Here is an 18,063-nt window from a genome sequence, read left to right on the forward strand (position 1 = left end):
CTAATAAGATTCAGTTGTTGGAGTGCGTTCGTCCTTGTTTTTTCTTCCTTGTCCTAGTGTGTCTTGCACAATCGCTGCCATATAAAGCTTACAGCGTAGTAGCTTCACGGCACAACTTGCATTGCCATGAAGCTGCACTAAAGGAAAAACCCCGCGTATTATCCGCACCCCTACCTTACCCCTGAAACACTGAAATGTTCGCATTTTTGGTGTGGGTTATATGCGTGAAAATATGGTAAGTTGTAAATGCTCTGCTGTCAATTCATGGCCGTCTATTGGAGGAAAGCAAACAGAGCCGTGTTTTTCCTGCTCGAATAAAGCTCAAGTCCCTCTTAGTCTCCTTCAGCTAATTAGCTAGGAGGTATGCTCAATTACAAGGTGCACACAAACGTGCTTTATTTCGTACACTCCTTGGGCTGCCCCCAAGCCAGTGGAGCCACATACAGCTCCGCTGGTCATCCACCTCGACACAGCAGAATGGCGCTACATTTTTTTGAATTTCCCGCCTTTCAGTTCTAACACGACTCCAACTATGGAGTGCAACTGATCTTCCGCGACTGGGAAAAGGAGAAGTGGGGGAATTTTCTTCATTATCTCCAACTCCTGCGATCTGGCTCTGACAGACTCCAGCCAGGTTTCTTCTTTCTCCTCCGAGATTTTTCGTTCACGCAGACTCATCCAGAGTTAGTACTGAAGGTGCACCAGTTGTGGAACTCCCCATTGGCGCCATGTACCAGAAACCGGTCAGCAGTCGGCCCTCTGCACTGATGGCCAACAGGGCAAGCAGAGGACAAGTTGACTAGCCTGCCATCTGCCAGGAAAAACTTGAAGTGCTCATACTCAAGTGCTTGTGGCTGCTGCTCTAACTCACAAAAGAAAAGCCACGAGAACATGATTGAACATTACCTGGTTCAAGGGGGGACATGGCAAGTGAAACGACTTTTTTATTTATCCACCAAATTTAAGTCAAATTATGCGCACTTATGCAACTAACCATTCCAACAACAAAACTGAAATCAGTTTAAGGATATCTTCTATACTTTTTAAGTTACAAGACTAGGTTACAAGACCTGAAAGTTGCCTTCTGCATAACTAACTAATTAGGCAAGAAGCCAATGAGATTTTTATGTCAGTGTGATCAGGAATGTCTATCCTGTGCAAGAAAGCTATTATATTATTGCACTATATCCTTTAGGTATACAAACAAACAAGAAACGTTTCACCTTCGTTTTGAAATTGGAAATACTTTCATGTCAAAATGAAAGTGAAACTTCTCTTTATTTCTAGACATGTAAAAGAAATAAAGCAATAATCGAATAGCTTCCATGCACAAAACAGACCGTCCTGATACCACTAACGTAAACATTTCATCAAGTTTTTTCCTAATTAGCTAATTAACCTTTGAGTGACTTTGTCAAGGTAATTAGTCTCGTAACTCATAAGGCATAGGAGATATTTCTAAAAGTGACTTCAGTTTTGTTATTAGGGTAGTTAACGACATAAATGCTCTGAATTTAATTAGATTTGGTCCATAAATAACAAAAATAGCTTCACTCGCCACGTCCCCCCTTAATGTTTTCGAGTTTTACAAGCAAGCTGTATTTTTTAAGTTCTTTTATTAAGTAAATGCTCAGCAAAGTCCACTTTTTGTCCCCAGCTAAGCGCCCTGCTAGGGACAAAGGTTTTGTCCCTAGGGACAAAAGTCTCTAGCTAGGTGCCTTGCAAGGGACTTTGCCCCTCAGCTTCTATGAAGCGCAGGTGTTTCTAAAATCCGGATTCTGAAGCGGAGTTTCACAACTGGTGCGTATTGAAGAACTCTGGCGGTAACTGACCTTGTTGGCCAGGCTGGCAAAGAGCGGGGCAGCGGCGGCAAAGTGGCCGTACCGCGTGGCCTGTCGGGCCACCCGGTACACACTCCAAGAGTCCATGCCGGTCACACCGTCCAGGGCGACCGGCGGCGAGCTGCGGTCCACGCCCGCTTGCATCGCCAGGGTCCACAGCAGCACCTGTCGGGAGAGAACGCACACAGTTGAAAGAGCAGCGGAGGGTCGCTTCTAACGACACACGGCAAGTAAAACTATTTTTGTTATTTATGCACCGAATCTAATCCAATTAGCAGCCTTTATGCAGTTATCTATCTTGATAACAAAACTTTAATCAGTTTGTAACTATCACCCATACCTTATGAGTTACGGGAACAATCACCTTCACAAAGTCGCCCAAAGTTTAATCAACTAAAAGAACTCAACAAAATTTTTATGTCAGTGTGATCCGGAAGGGCTATTCTGTGCAAGCAAGCTATTAGATTATTGCTTTATTTCCTTTAGGTATCCACAAAGAAAGAGGGAATTTCGCTTTCTTTTAAACGTGAAACTATTTCTGATTTCTAAAAGAAGGGAAACTTTTCTTGTTCTTTTTATACCTAAAGGTTATACAGTCAAACCTGGATGTAACAATTTTCACTGTAATGAAACCGTCAATGTAACGAGCCACGGAATTTTTTTTTTTCAACTTCCAGTGTATGCACACCATGTATTTTCACCCTCTGAGTAACAAAGTCTTGTTTGCCAAAATTTCACCATGTATTTTCACCCTCTGAGTAACAAAGTCTTGTTTGCCAAAATTTCAATGTACCAAAGTTTTATGGACAACTAGGCATGAAATTTTGATTGTAGAAGTAGATTTTGGGAGATGCAAGCGCCGAAACGGGGTCTCGATAAAACGTGCACGGCGACATGGACTGCCCAATGCCGCGGGTGGATGCAGCGAGTTACGGAGTCCGTAAGCAAGCTTCTTGCCTACAAACTGCCTATGGTGCCGCCGCTGCTCCATACCGCCGCTTTGCCCGTCATTCGAGTTAGCTCACGCTTTTTGGGTTCCATCTTTCCAGGAAGTGCGTGGCAAAGCCCTAGGGAGTATTTATGAGTCTTGTGCGCGTGTCTTTTTTTGCGCCTGCATCAGCGATTGCGTGCCGGCGGCAGCTCGGCCAGAAAGCAACTCGCGCCGCGCGTGGCAGAGGGAGTGGGAGGAGCCGAATGACTTGCACCAATGGGCAGGCGCGCACCCTATGGTAAGAGCTTCGAAGCGCTAGGGGATGCCGGCTGGACCCGTCAGAGACGATAAGGCTTAGCACCGCGAAGGATATTTGATGGGCGCTTCCCTAAGTGGCGCGTATGACATCTTACAGTGCAAATATCGCCCACATTATCAACTTCTTTCCTGCATGAACGACTTCGTTTGGCCTCGTGTTGTGTTTCAGCAAGTGCTTAGAAGCAGTCGGTGGAGCTACCCGTGGCCACGTCGCGCGGGTGGTCTCCGCGGCTGCATCAGCACACCTGCGGCTTGCGAGACAAGTTTTTGCGTGCACAGAATGCTCCAAGCGGTTCACGCTGTTGCCCGCGTAGACGATTAAGCTCTGACAGAAACAGAAACAATGCGCCAGCTGTGCATGCACGTTTTCGTTGGCAGGAATCGCTTCACACGATTACCACTTTGTTTTAACTGCGAATTTAAATGTAGCGAAATTTCAATGTCACGAAGTAAATTACGAATTTTACCAACTTCATTACATCGAGGTTTGACTGTAGTACCCAAGTGCTTGCGGCTGCTGCCGTGAGTCAAAAAAAGAGAGAAACCATGGAAACGTAAGTGAACACTACCTAATTCAATGTTTCCTAATTGGAAACGCAAGCTTTATTCTATCAAGTTCTGTTATCAAGCAAATGTTTAGCAGGGCTCAGTTCTTTGTCCCCGGCTAGGTGCTGCGCCCATACACTCGTCCTTGAGCTTTAATTAATGAAGCACGGGTGCTCGAGCGGGCCCGATTCTTTGAAGCAGATTTTTGCAACTGGTGTCCACTGAAGACCTCTGCGTCTAATACCACCGTCACACGGCAGATCTAAAGTCATTTAGAGCAAATGTCATTCGCTCTAAATGTCATTCATTCAGAGCTACACGAGAATACCGAATTACATTCGAGCTGAATAACTTTTACCAGCTAACTGAGGTTCGGGAGCTCATTCAGCAGCCAGATGAGTCAACAGCAGTGGCGCGTCACTGGTGAAGAAAGTTCAGTAATAAGCCAAAGAATACTGTTCCTAAAAACTGTTAGTAAACTTATAGTTTACCCTTCATGTTTTCGAAATGAAGAAAGGACGAAAAAGTACTAACAAAAGAGAAAATCGCGTCCCCAATGTGCGTGCTACCCTAATACGGATTTTTTGCAGATTTGTCTCGGCTTGAGATGTCTAATGATGAAACCTAAAACAGTGATTGTCTTATTTTTATTTAAAAAAAATAATCGTTTGTCATATTTTAAAGAAGATATTACGTATGAAAACATTCTATGGATGCACTTGAAATATAAGTTTCCAGTTTTGCAAGCTCGCTAACTGTCACCGCTACCACAATGAAATGACAATTGTTTCGCCGTGTAGACCCACATGGCCGAACCGAATGTCATTCACTTTGAATGACATTAGAGTTGCCGTGTGACAGGGGTATAAAATGTCCTGCCCCAAGGAGTAGAGGGCCCCCCCCTGACATGCTCACCAGGGCCTTGGGCGGGATGGGCGGGGTGCCGGCCGTGCCTGCCGTGCTCAGGAGCTGCCGGATGCGGGGCTCGATGCGGCTGAGCACCCCGCACCGCCGGTTGCCCAGCGCACACAGCCCCTCGCACACCGACAGCATGGCCGCCCCTGCACACGCACATGCACACCAACAGACGGGGAGGCACGCGAGTATAAGGTCAGGTCGCAGTTTGTGAGAGAGGCAGCAGACAGGGTGGAATGACGGCACTTCTTCGGGGCACTGAGCATGGAAGTGGAAACTACCAAAGTTGAACAGGAGGGGTGAATCAATGAATCAGTGGAAAAGGTGGTGTGGCAGTCAAGCCAGGCTACTGACAGCAACCACTGCTCAGTGAGCTGGTTGAAACAAAACGCTACTACAAGAGACGAGGACGTAGTGAGACACACAACGACACACACGCACACAACACACACACATACACAGAACTCCGTGTCTTGGTTACTACAGTTTTTTTCCTTAAGCTAAGGTGCTGTCCGCAAGCACTTGGCAGGGTTGACTACGTCATCCACTTGAAACTCTTACTTTGACACTTGCTCACTTCTGCCAGAAAAAAAAAAAAAAACAAAGATGCGAGTACATTGCTTCCTAAAAAAAAGCCCGAGGTAAGTTGGACAATTCCGACGCTTCCCTTTAGTGAGGGGCACCTTTGAGCCCAGGCGTTCCTTCAGAACAACAGAGTCGAGTATCTTTGGCACGGTGCGCTCATAATTTGAGGTTGCTGTGAAGACCAAGGCACTGTGGACAACCCATTGCCAGTGACAAGCAGAGCTCCGTTGGGCAATTCCAAACCCACTCTGCGTCGGGCCAACAAGCGGAGCCCATTAAAAATTCAATACGGGGCACATCAAGCGCGCGGTAGTGTGCACAAACCAATTAGTTATTAGGCAAGCAACAAAAACCAAACACAGGGAACTCAGCTGCACTCAGCACCAGAAAGCAGTCAGGTATACGAATGACCAAACAAAGCCTTCCAACTGAGAGGTCGCAATATTCGCACTTCACTAGCGCCGCAGTTTCTTCAAAGCTCTGACATGCACTGTGGCTGTAGAAGGAGCACCCAGAACTCAGGCAACCAGCTTCACCCAAATTATACGAAAGCAAATTCAGTGCCCCCGTGCTCTGCAGGACTCCAGTTATGCCCAGCGAGAATGACAGCCCCCAACCGGTTCCTGTCATTTCAGGCGCCATCGCCAGTGAGCACATAAACTAAATCTCCGCACAATGTACTCAGTGTGACTTTAGACAGATAGACGGATGGGGAGGGAGAGAGGTGCAGAAAGAAAGAAAGAGGGGGAGTGAGGGAGAGGGAAAGGATACAGTGTCAGGGAAGGCAGATGAAGGGAGAGGGGAGGAAGACGGCGAGAGACGGAGGGAGAGTGAAATATGATAGCGAGAGAGGGAAGGTAGATGAAGGGAGAGGGGAGAAAGACAGATGGAGGGAAGGAGGGGGAAATAATGATTAAGAGGGGGAAGGTAGGGAAGAGAGAGGGTAGAAAGACAGAGAGAGAAGGAGGAAGAGGGTTGAGGAGGAGGAGGAAGAGAGAAGGGGAGAGAAGCAGAGACACGGGCCCTCACCTGACCAGAAGGAGAGGAAGGAGCCCAGCACGTCCACAAACTGGCTGCACAGGTCGGGGTCCGCGTCACACAGCAGCACGATGCACTGCAGGCAGCCCTGCACAGACGAGCGCGTGCAAAAGTTGTCCTCAGTCCACCTTGGACACACCCACGGCATCACCCCTGAGCACATTTCAAGACGTCAAAGAGAAAGCACTCCCAAGCAAGGAAAGCACTCCCAAGTAATGAAAAACTAACACTTCCTGCAAAATGGGAGAAAAAGAGCTAACAGAAATGCAACTAAAGTTTTAAACTTTTACGGCGGGCCGTCGGCAAAATTGCAAATTTGAGTCAAGTGTGGCAACACTGCCACTCTGCAAGGAAGGCCGGCTCCTCGCTGCAGTCACCGCGCTGCCACTCATGAGTTGGAAGACGCACGCACCACTCGGCACATCAGCAGGTCACGTCGAAATGAAGACACTTGACGTGCTCACGTTCAACGACGGCAGTGAGTGCAGGTACACCTCTTAGTGCACTCACTGTCCACTGGGGTAACCCAGGGCAAGGTGGAGTGTTCCAAGGAAAGATTAACAAGGCAAGAAGACAACTGGAGGGAGAAAGGAGATGTGTCCCAGCAAACCACGCATCACTAACTCTGTCTACTGGCAGCACCTGCCAATCTTGATGTAATTGGGAAAATCAGCGAAGGTGGTCCCCAAATTCACCCTCCCACAATACCAAACACCACATCCCCAGCACTGGGTGAAGATACTACAAAAATTTGGAAGCAGCCCGTGACAAACATCAGATTACTCATTTCTGCACTTCTTCCCTCCTCAGATACCCTACCCTCTCGCTGTTTTTACTTCCCCTGTTGATAGTTGAGGGCACTCAAGCGAGTAAAGCCGCAAATGCACGCAGAAAGTGCACCGCAGAAGCATCACTGCCACGTAGTACAGTCGAACCTTGGTATAATGAAGCAGTATTGGGACAGCAAATTACTTCGTTATAACCGATATTCGTTGCAACAGTATAGGTAAAAATCGGCTCTAACAAATCGACAATCTGGCTCGCGCCGAAATACTTGAAATAAACATTTTTAGGGCATCGCACCCACTATAAGCAAGGTAACCCTTAACGTTCCTCCTTGTTGCATTTGAAGCTCAATGAACCAGAACATGAGCACGTGGAGTAACAACAGAACAGAGACCACTTGACAAAACAGGCCTGCATCCTTGTTTATATGATGAAGGATGTGATCTCCGTCTGGTGGCTACTCACAGCACTGAGCAAGACGAAGTTTTTTGCAATGTTCACGAACAAAAGGACCTTTATACTTCTGCAGTTTCGGACTACAGGTTTTTTTTTTTTCCAGGTACCTTCTCAGCCTCCTGGTCAAATATTTCCCCGTTATATCCGATATTGCATGTGGCTATCACGGTTTGAGTTTTGTTATAAGAGAATAAGTGTCACTGAAATAAAGCGTGACCAACCAAAGTTTGTATTTACAGTGGAATCTCGGTCATACGAATCTCAAGGGGCGGCAAAAATATTCGTATCACCCGAAAATTCGTATCATCAGAAAACGAGAAAAAATGGAATAGTGCCGCGCATGTGACAGGCGGCGGCAACATGGCGTCGGCTGTTGCCGTGAAGAGGTGCAAGTAGCTTCAGGGACCGCTTGTAACCTTTTGTTAAAACGCAGCTCCAGGTGTAAACTAAATTGCTCATGCGGGGAAGAGCTCATAAAGTGGGAGAAAACTGCGCTATAAAATATCCGCGCCAAATATGCGCCGCGGAGGTGGCCCAGCCAGCTGCTGCCAGCGCTTCGAAATTGCCGCCATGAGGCACACGTCTCCCCATTGGCCCAAGTCATGAGTCTCCTCCTACTGCCGTTCGCGGCAACCAAGGCTGAACACGGCCGGGCTAGGGCGGCGACGCGCGCTGTGTCGATACCAACGTGCGCACGCGGCCGCTCTAGCCCGGCCGTGGGCAGAGGTACCACCCCAGCAGAGGCTGGCGCCGGGGTGCCGGCCCGAATCGTCAACGCGGGAGTCAAAAGAACGTGTGCTCACCTTCGACGCGACGTGCGCACGCGAACCGCATGTGATTCGTGCGCGTCGGCGTTGCGCGCGCATTATTTTCATGCCTGCGTTGACGATTTCGCCCCCGCGATAGATGCTAGTCGCTCGGAAAATGACGCCCGACGCGCGCGGCAGTGGGAGGAGCCTGCCGACTTGCGCCAATGGCGAGGTGCGCTGTTCATGGCGGCAGCAGCGGCAGTTTGAAAACGCTCCGGACAGCCCGGTGGCCCGACGGAGATGTTTAGGCCTAACACCCCAGCAGATATTGAATGGGCGCTTTCACTACCGGCGGGATGATGTTTTATAGTACCGTTTTCACCTACATTATAAGCTCCTTTACCAATCAAGCAACTTCGTGCGTGCCTTGAGCGATATTTTAGAGAGCGCTTAGGAGTGGTCGCTCGAGCTCCCGACACCACTTCGCGGCCGAAGCCGCCGCCATGTTGCCGCCTCCGGCCGCGGCGGCGGCGGTGCGTGCAGGTGGTTACGCGGCAGGGTCAGCGCGCTTGTGGCGTGCGCGGTGCGTTTTCGCGAGCAGAAAACGCTGTATGCGGTTCACGCTCCATGCTTTTGTGCCCGCGCGCAACCAAGGCCGCACGGCCACACCAACATTCCCGCCTCCCGTCCACGCCGCAGTCGTCTGCTCGGACTCCCGTGTTCGTATCACCCGCACCAGGTGATAAATGCGTACGGATCATCCGAATTTTTTTACATTGCATACAATGCATTTTGGCCGGGGAATTTTAAAAATTCGTATTACAACGAAATTCGTATCAACCGAATTCGTATCACCGAGATTCCACTGTAGTTCACCCCAGCCGATAATTCGCTATATCAATGTTTGTTAAAACGAGGTTCAACTGTACAACGAAGGATGCGTACACCCCCAACCGCACAAAGCTTAAGCACACGAAGCCCAATAGATGTGATGCTCTGCAAAAACAAACAAACTGCGGGACAACTCCACCTTCTTGTCCACAGTGACTGTAATGCATGTTTCGAGTCCCCAGTCACGCTTACGACGCGTCTTGCCAGTCGGTCAGCACACGTTTTCCCGTGGCCCCGGCCGGCTCACCTTGAGGGCGCTCCCCGCCTCATCCCCTTCTTGGCTGGTGCACAGGATCAGCAGGAGCGTCTCGATGGCGCTGCACACCTCGGGCATCAGGTCGCCCAGGTCCTCTGCACGCACCAACCAACGGGGGGGGCGACACTTTTCAAACTTCCCGCACCGCCATTCAAGACGAGGACGCGAGTTCGTCACCCCCTACATCTTCGTCTCCACACTTTTTCAAAGCAGCCAAAACGTGCACTCAACAGGCCCAATTACAAGCTTTAGGAGCAGAGCTGATGGACTTTTGCGCTACATTACCCACCTCTTGAGGGGGCAGATGGCGACTTTGGGGCCGAAAAATGGTAAAAAAAAAAAATCGTTTTCTGAAAAATCGTATTTTCAGCATCCACGGCCATTTCTTCTATCACTCTGCAAGTTTTCTCATCAAAAGGCACCGTAGTTTATTGTACATAGCATTTTAATGCCACTTTTCCTGCAACGTGAAGCTAGCACTTTGCCGACGAATATATCGGCACCCACAGCAGCTACGACTATAATTTTTTTTTGCTTCCGATAGCTAAATGTGTGGAGAATACAATGTTGGGAACAATTTTCAAGAGGAGGCATTGTAAAATTATTGTTGTGTTCAATTGGTACCACCTGTGGGCTATTTCTGACAGAGTGCGGAAGGAGTGAAGCTCAGTGCGTTGCAAAACGACCAAAAATAGCTACATAAAAAACTTATTCCAATGTTGTATTCTGTAGTCATTTTTCTGCCTAGCCACGTGGTAATTACCATTCTGTATGGAACGGTTATTTTGTAACTGTGATCAAAATTAATGGCAATTAATCATTAATTATCTCTAAAAATAGTCAACCTGCAAGAAATCTAATAGCAGGTTTGAAATTAGCACAAAAGACTTAACAATGCTCTGAAGTTTCATTAAAATTGCCTAGTAAATAAAAAAATATAGCTCTAAGGCCAGTCTGCGCCCCTAACTACAATGCACAACGCTCACGTGCTGACGTGCGGGCCGCATTATGGCATACTCTGGCCTCTCTGAGGAGTGCATCTGAACCCCTGACGGCAACAGTTTCGTGGTGTAAGAAGGAGAAAGGGAAAGGACACGGTCATGAAAGCAAAAACTGCACACATACAACCCACTCTAACCCTTTTGGCCCTGGTGTCGTCATTTAACGACACCACACAGAGTGTCTTCTACCACCGTGAGAATAAAACCAAGCCTGGTGGTTTTCTGGGCAAGGGTTTTGCAAGGATGCCTCTTGTGATAGTGCACTTTCGCGGGGCTGGACGATATGCAAAAGAAGAAGCTGCGGAAGAAAGGGTAATGGCGGTGGGGTGGGTAAGGAAACCAAAATCCCAGTTTGTCAAAGTGTCTATAAATCTGTAAATACTTGCATTACCAGCTTTATTTTTATCCTGTAGGCTCAGGGCGTCTACAAAAGGAGAAAAGGACAAAGGAGAAAATTTCGTTTTCACCCGCAAAAAAAATTTAATTGTGTATGACCTAATTCTTGAACCTCGATATAACGAACGTCAATTTAACGAAATTTTAGATATAACGAATTTTTTCAAGTTTTCTATCAAAATTTTGCTAAATGCATGTATTTTTATCTCGACTTTACGAAGTAATTTCGTGCGGCGCTTCTGATTTAACGAAGTCACAGCGAGAAAGGAAGAACGAAATTCCGGTCGAGGCACGTTTTATTTTGCCTCTCAAAGCCTACATTGAAAACATTCAGTACAAGCATTGACTCTTAACTCTTTCGGGACCGCTCCATAGGCCTTCGATCACATATGATCGATGGTTTCGCGAGCCTGCAGAATACAAATTTTCGCTCGATGGAACACCTAGCGACATCTAGGAGATAGTTTGAAAACTGGAGTTTTCTCTTTTGTGAAGTTTCTTTTTTTATCGCCAGGCGGCAACGCGTCAGATATTTTATTCTGACGGGCAGTGGTTTCAAATGTAAACAATCATGGCGTCATACTCGCGGGAGCGCGATAATAAATCCGCCTCGTCTCGTGTCGCATATCTTCGCCTTCTACTGTGGATTTTAACGATAAGAGAGGCAGTGAAGAGTCGGAATGTGGCTTTAGAGATTGGATTTCAGCTTGAGTGAGGATTCGGGTGTCGATCAGCCTTGAACATCAAATCGCGCTCAAAGGTGGGTGTTGGTTTCGGTTTCAATTGGCTCTGGAGTAAATATGTGCGCTCGAAATATATTCTGGCGGGTTTATATTTGTTCGCTAGGGTGTTAACTACCGATAGTGGTGATCTCCTGCCACCAGTGCAGAAACGGATGAAGTTTTCGCCGAGACGAGAGCCCGGCGTGTACCTGGGCGACGACGTAGCCATGGCCTTTGTGCCAAAAAGATCACACACAAAACAAAAAACCAGTTACACCTAGCCGCATCAAACTTTTGCGATGAAGAAACAAAGCATTGTGTTAGATTTTGTATATCCTGAAATAATTTTATTATGTTTTAATATTTTTATATTTACGCTTTTTTCTATCTTTTCCTGTAGTTTTTTTACGAAGTTCTTACTTTCAGATTTTTTCATGGTTCTATCGTCAGTGTTGAAGTAAAACTTGGTATTGTATGTCAAAGAGCATATAATTAGCTGCATTTTGGTATATGCTAAGGCAGGATGGTGCCTTTGCTTTATGTAATAAAAAATTTGTACCGCGACCTCCCTTTTTCATCACTTTTTCCGGCGGTCCCGAAAGAGTTAAAAGGCTAAAATGAAAGAAAAGCGGTGAATTATGCGGTTGACAACAATTAAAAGCGATGAAAGAAGCTGCTCAAAAACTGCTAGCGGTCATGGACAGTTCAATCGTGTGGCCACCATTCTGACGTCTCCATCGTTGCCTACGCCAGCGCCCTCTATGCTTAGGCTGCCTACTTCAAGCTTTTTTTTCTACGCCTCCTTGCTCACGGTGCTGCTGCTCTAGGTTGTGCTCGCTGATAACCACATTATTATTTTGTTCGTGCATCATTAGGCGACTTTTGTAAGCAGCATGAGCACTCCAAGGGAAAGAAAAGTGTTCCGAACGAGAGCCTGAGGAAGTGTCGGTGAAACCGACAGCCACAGAAGTGATGGATGCCATTGACGTTCGGCGGAGGCATGCAGGCACATACGAATGTTTAAGAGCAAGCCTTGTTAGCGCTGTCAGCATACGAGCGTCACGTAAAGCCCACCCTGGTCAAGAAACGCCAAGCACTGCTTACGGACTTCTTCACTACGGCTTGAACATAGAGTGCTCGTAGCAATAAATTGCTCTCTTTGAACATGTCGTTTCATCTGTGTTCCTTAGACAGTTGCGATGCGGAGAAATCGGTTAAGTAAGGGCTCAGTAGGCATAAAAGCAATTGCTTAATTGACTTTGGCCAGAAGATATTTAATGTAAGCTTTCCGGTTTAGCGGGAGCACGTAAGCGCTGCTCCACACAGCGAAGCGGTCCGCGTGTACTCCGCTCAACTCACAATCATGGCTTTATCTCGAGTGTCGTGGTTGCATCACGTGCCCATACTGGAAAGCCTTTGTACATGACATGAAAAAAGTATTTCGAAAGTTTCATAGCAGCCTTCCGCTGTTGGCCCGCCGCACCCCTCAACGCCACGCCTAAGCCTACCGCTGAACGGACGAGAAGAGGCGTAACTTCGAACGAGCACCTAGCCGGGGTGAAGTTCATGGGGCATGGACGCGGGTTCAATTGACTAACACCAGCGTTTAGTAGTGACCGAAATGAAAAAAAGAAAAAGTAGAAACCTAGTCTGCTATCATATTTAATGAAGCGTTGCGGAAAAAGCACTGGTTTTACGACGACACATGAACTACCATCGGCTATCCGACTAAGTGTTGAAACTCTTAATTCTCACAATTTTCGCAGCCAGTTTTAGTACAAATTTCGCTTTAAGTGGAGAGGTAACTACAACACAGTTGTTTCTGGGCAATGGGCAAGGTTTTGAGACCTCAATAACTGGTTAAATTAACTGTAACATCGAAACCTCAATTTCGCGAAATTCTCGATTTAACGAAATTTTCGCCCTCAAGTACCACTTCGTTATATCGAGGTTTAACTGTAAATAAATATACGCACGATCAGCATAATTTTTCATTTCTATGCTTCTGGTGTCTAAAACTGTACGAAAATCCACGGCAATGTTGCCGGCTGCTTTTTGGCCGATTTCGGCTTTGAGCCTGATTATAACACGTAGACAAATTTGAAGGCTAATTTTAGCAAAAAGAACAGCGCGCGTTATAATCGTGCAAATACGGTACGCGTGCTGCCCATTACCACAGAGCCAGGCAACATCGCAAGGGCTCGTGTGCAAGTGGGGACTCGAGAAGGAGAGAGGAGCAGGGTGAAGAAGAAGCGACGATCACCACCCCCACCACTCACCCCTGGAGGCGTGTATGGCCAGGTGGGTGAGGAGCCGGATAGAAGCCGACGCAAGCCGCACCTGGTGGTGGAAGATGCCCTCCCGGCAGAGCTGCAGCACCGCACCCTCTGCATGAGAGGGAACAACAGAGACACTCCTACTGCCGCAACACATCAAGGGTCCTTTGCAAGGGCACCACACCGCTAGGGACAAAACGCTCGATGAGCACTGAAAGGTGAAGACAAAACGCAGTTACCTCACGGTGCAAAATTGCAAATACCCAAGACCACATTCTTTGGCAATGCCCTCAATACATCCAAATTAGAAAACAATACACCAGAGAGTGGCTGACCTCACCTAGAAGAGAAGAGGAGCAACGCGGCCTGATTGACTTCATTCAAGAAGCCGTCAGCAGAAGCCTGGACCGAGGCCTCTGAATCTCGCAGCGCTCCCTACAACCACTCCTCACTTTCTACCTGTGAATAAAATATTATCTCTCTCTCTGGTTACAGTAACCTCCTCCTCTTCTTACGTCATCAGAGGCTGAGATAATTTGCTATTCGTGCGCTGTAGCAAGAACCACGAAACGGTTCGACGGAAGTGAGATTTTGTTAAACGACAGGGGTTTACTGCACAAGTTCTCTGACATAATACCAAGGATGCAGAGTTCATTTTAAACTTGAAACGAATAATCTAGATAGACGGTAGCACAGATGAGGCAGTGGCGACTCCTTGGCCACTTTCGCACTGTGTCTTTACAACGCCACAGGATCTTCTTAGTAAGACAGGCGGACGTCGACCAGAGGCACCACTGAGGAACACGACTTTGTGATTATGTGGTGGCTCCAGTTTCATTTCACCATAACACTGCAATGCAAATGTCTATACTCGGTTACAACTCGAGAATGGCACCATCTCATGTAGTGTATCACTCCGCCAAAGCGCCGGACCCGTGATGTCAGTGCGCCCGCGTTTTGAAAGGGGTTTGCTACGAATGCGTAATATCGTCTGCCTTGTCTCACGCAGTTTTCTTGTTGTCACTGGAGTCGTTTATAAGCATATTAAGTCCAAAAAATCACGGGAACGGCTCACGCCATGTTCAAAATATTCCCAGTAACGCCCTACTTGCGCCGCGCGGAGAAACATCCGGCTACGGTGATAAGGCACAGCTGCGACTTCTGGTGCCGTTCTTAAATTGTCACCGAGTATAGTTAACACAGTGATAACTATGTTTTTACTGTTGTCCATATTATGTCCCTGCTGATGTCGCTTAGCATGAAATTCGAAAGTTTCCCATTATGTCTTGCATTTTTTTGGTTTAAAATGCAACTTCTGTAGCTGCTGGAATGCAGCTGGGTGAGTTACCAGAAGGGCCAGCTCTTTTAAAATGAGAAAAGTTGCATGTTGTCTCCGTGGCCCCTTTATTAAGCCCAGCTGCACGTCACTCTGCTATCCCATGCGAGAAAGGTGTCCTCAACTGTTTCAGGGCCCCTTTCGTACAAGCAGCAACACTGTGGAACCAGAAAAGATTTTTTCTCGACGCGTGTCATGCAGTGAGGCGGTGTACCTGCGACAAGCGGCGATGCAACTCCGTTTAGCAGAGCTGTTACGTGACCTCTACGACTTCCTCGGTGCTTCCACCATCTGCCTTCAAAGAGAAATATGTTCTCCTACTATGACAACAATAGCTACAAATCACTCTAAAACCCAAGCCACTAACCTGGAACACTGCTGTAAGCATTGCAGGTTGTGGGAGGAGCCGAAAATAACAACATAAACCAGACTCTTCACGACATATTATTTCAGGAAGAAATGTGCACGTTAGCTTTCACGCCACAACACTCGCACCCGGGCCCACAAAGGTTGCTTCCTTTCAAAAGTGCAAGAGTTCTGGCGCCACTAAACTCGACGGAGTTTGCGATGTACTGATGGAGATAAGAAAAGACTGCGAGTCAGCCCCCTGTACACCTATCACTCCAGTTATCTACAAAGATTACTTGCTTTCACAGTTGAAACACATTCCTGCCCACTGGTGGGTCTCACACTGTTTTTTGATTGGTGCATGTGCATGTTGAAGCTGTTCACCAACCAAAGAACTGAAGTGCACAGCAAGTCACTTGTTGGCATCGTCGCTACTTGCAATGCCCAATATAAACAAACAATTTGCTTTGGCTACGTCACTGGACTTTGCAGCCATGATAGGCCAAATGATTTGTGATGCCATCGCACGACGAGGGAATTCTGCCTGAGAGCGATCAGCTCCACTGTCGCAAAGCGACGAAAAACGACAGCTGACTCTACGAGCAACATCTGCGATTCGCAAGTGGGAAGGCGCCTTTAGTTGTGCAACAATATAGTCGCCACAAAACCACACAGTGAGATGGGACAAACATTCTCGAAAGTGGTTGCACCGGTGCCTGTATCCTGGGAAACCACTGTTCAACCAACCTTACACTAAGACCAGCCAGCAGCACTGACAACAGATTAGACTACAGCCCTGTTAGCCAGAACAGGGAGCATAATTTGTTGTAATGGCTTTTTTATTGCCTTTGCACAGGACAATAACTTTGACCCTGTACGTTTAACAATACTCCCTTCGTTCTATATACCGTATAAGTCGGAGTACAGGTCGCAATTTCTCACTAAAAGGTTTGCCGAAAAGTCACCCCTTGACTTATATACCGGTCATTGGCTTAATTTTTTCCCCATTTGTCGACTACAAGGTAAGGGGGTCGACCTATATTCCGGCTTGACCTATATTCCGACTTATACGGTGGTGAAAACTGGCAAAAGAAAATTTGGTACACAGACTTTTTCTCTCAGAAGCCAGAGCATATGCAGTTGTTGTTATCGGCCTCTGTTGCAGTCCGTCGAGTGGCTTGTCGTCAAAGGGCTGCCCACTACCCACCACAGGCTTGAAGCCAAAATGTACAAACTGAAAGTGGCCGCAAAAGAAGCCAATGTCACAAACCGAACCACTCCTAACTGCAACCAGCTTTAGAAACCAGCAGAAAGCGCACTGTCTACCCACCGGGCAGGAGGTCGAACTTGTCCACGGCCACCGACTGTGCCAGCAGGACCAGCACCGACAGGGCCCCACACTTGAGGTTCAGGTACGGAGTGCTCAGGGCGTACTGCACAACCGCCTGCAATGCAAAGACACCAACGCACACGGCTGCCATTCAGAACTACAGCACACCTCAGGTCTGGAACAGGAAGGAAGCAGACTATGGGTGCACTGGAAGGGAGACTGCAGTCGGTCAGGGGTGTTGTGAAACCCTGATAATATGACTTTCAAGGGACCGCTGCGAAAGTGCTGTGGTGTGACTGGGGTGTCGTATGATCAGGGTACAGGCAAATTCCACTCCAGTAGATGGTCTCACGCGACAGGAGGGGTAATATTGTCACGGGACACCAAGGCGGCCAACGCCCTATACTGCCATCGCTCATCACCGAAGACGACGAAGACGAAGAAGTGGCTGGGCCCCAGCGCGCGCTGTTGCGGCCGCAATGTAAATTCTGTAAATACGTAGATGGTTCCTCATCCTTCAACCATCGTTCGAGTCATTGGCTCTGCTGCCACGTTACAATATTTAGACCATTGTTACGTAATTTGCGAACCCCTCGATAAAATTCCAAGTTTGTAAAAAAAAAAAAAAAGAATGCATATTTTGGGCCCCCCTTCCCTGCACGGCTTCTGCATTGCACGCCACGCAACCTCCATGTCATCCGGTGCTAGCCCAGGCCACCAGGCCTGTGCCTCACATGTGCAAGATTAAAAAAAAAAAGGACGCTTAAAAAAAAGAACGGTTCTAAAAAAACAATGTTCAAAGAAAAGAAAAAAGTTTAACTGGGTAGCCCACACAACCGAGCAAATTGAGAGGGTGAAACTGCCAAGGCCAAGCAAAATGAACGATAGTGCGAGGCAGCGACGAGAAAAAGGCAGCAAACATAGGACTCAAGAGACAGCGCAAATTTGAAAGACACTGATAAGCAGAGAGCAGAGAGAGAGCGTCATGAAAGGAAGAAACTTGGATCGGGTGGGTGAGGAAGACAGGTGTTCAGTTCGGTCATCGCCATGGGGTTGCGTTGTGCGCGTTTTCCCATTTGCCGGCTCGATGGGAGCTTCGAATCTGCAGTCCACCGGCCACCTGGACCTTGACTTCTCGCGGTTGGCATTCTACTGCTGTGTGGGGCAGTTGAAGGCAACTCCCACCCACCAGTACCGCCTGCTTTCTTGTGACTTTTCAGCAAGTGGTCTGGTGGCCCACCTGCTGACGTTTGCACATCAAGCAGCTTCAAACGCCGGTTCAGAATGAAGAAAGGTCGAGGCGAGACGGCGAAGCGGTGTAAAAGATGGGAAAAACGCTGGT

General features: G+C 47.7%; 1 protein-coding gene across 1 annotated transcript in view; it reads right to left on the reverse strand.

Moving 5' to 3' along the window:
* Window positions 1-18,063, reverse strand: part of Defl (Integrator complex subunit 7) — a 67,107-nt gene that overhangs the window by 29,953 nt on the left and 19,091 nt on the right. The window contains exons 7-12 of the mRNA XM_077671431.1: window positions 16,722-16,836; window positions 13,711-13,818; window positions 9,304-9,407; window positions 6,166-6,262; window positions 4,552-4,697; window positions 1,833-2,006 (exon numbers count right to left, since the gene is read on the reverse strand). Coding sequence (XP_077527557.1) covers window positions 1,833-2,006; window positions 4,552-4,697; window positions 6,166-6,262; window positions 9,304-9,407; window positions 13,711-13,818; window positions 16,722-16,836 — 744 coding nt within the window. The remainder of the gene's footprint in view (window positions 1-1,832; window positions 2,007-4,551; window positions 4,698-6,165; window positions 6,263-9,303; window positions 9,408-13,710; window positions 13,819-16,721; window positions 16,837-18,063) is intronic.

This window comes from Haemaphysalis longicornis, unplaced genomic scaffold (genome assembly GCF_048455015.1).
Source record: "Haemaphysalis longicornis isolate Haplotype H1 unplaced genomic scaffold, Haemaphysalis longicornis Haplotype H1 scaffold_5, whole genome shotgun sequence".
Classification (NCBI taxonomy): Eukaryota; Metazoa; Arthropoda; class Arachnida; order Ixodida; family Ixodidae; genus Haemaphysalis; species Haemaphysalis longicornis.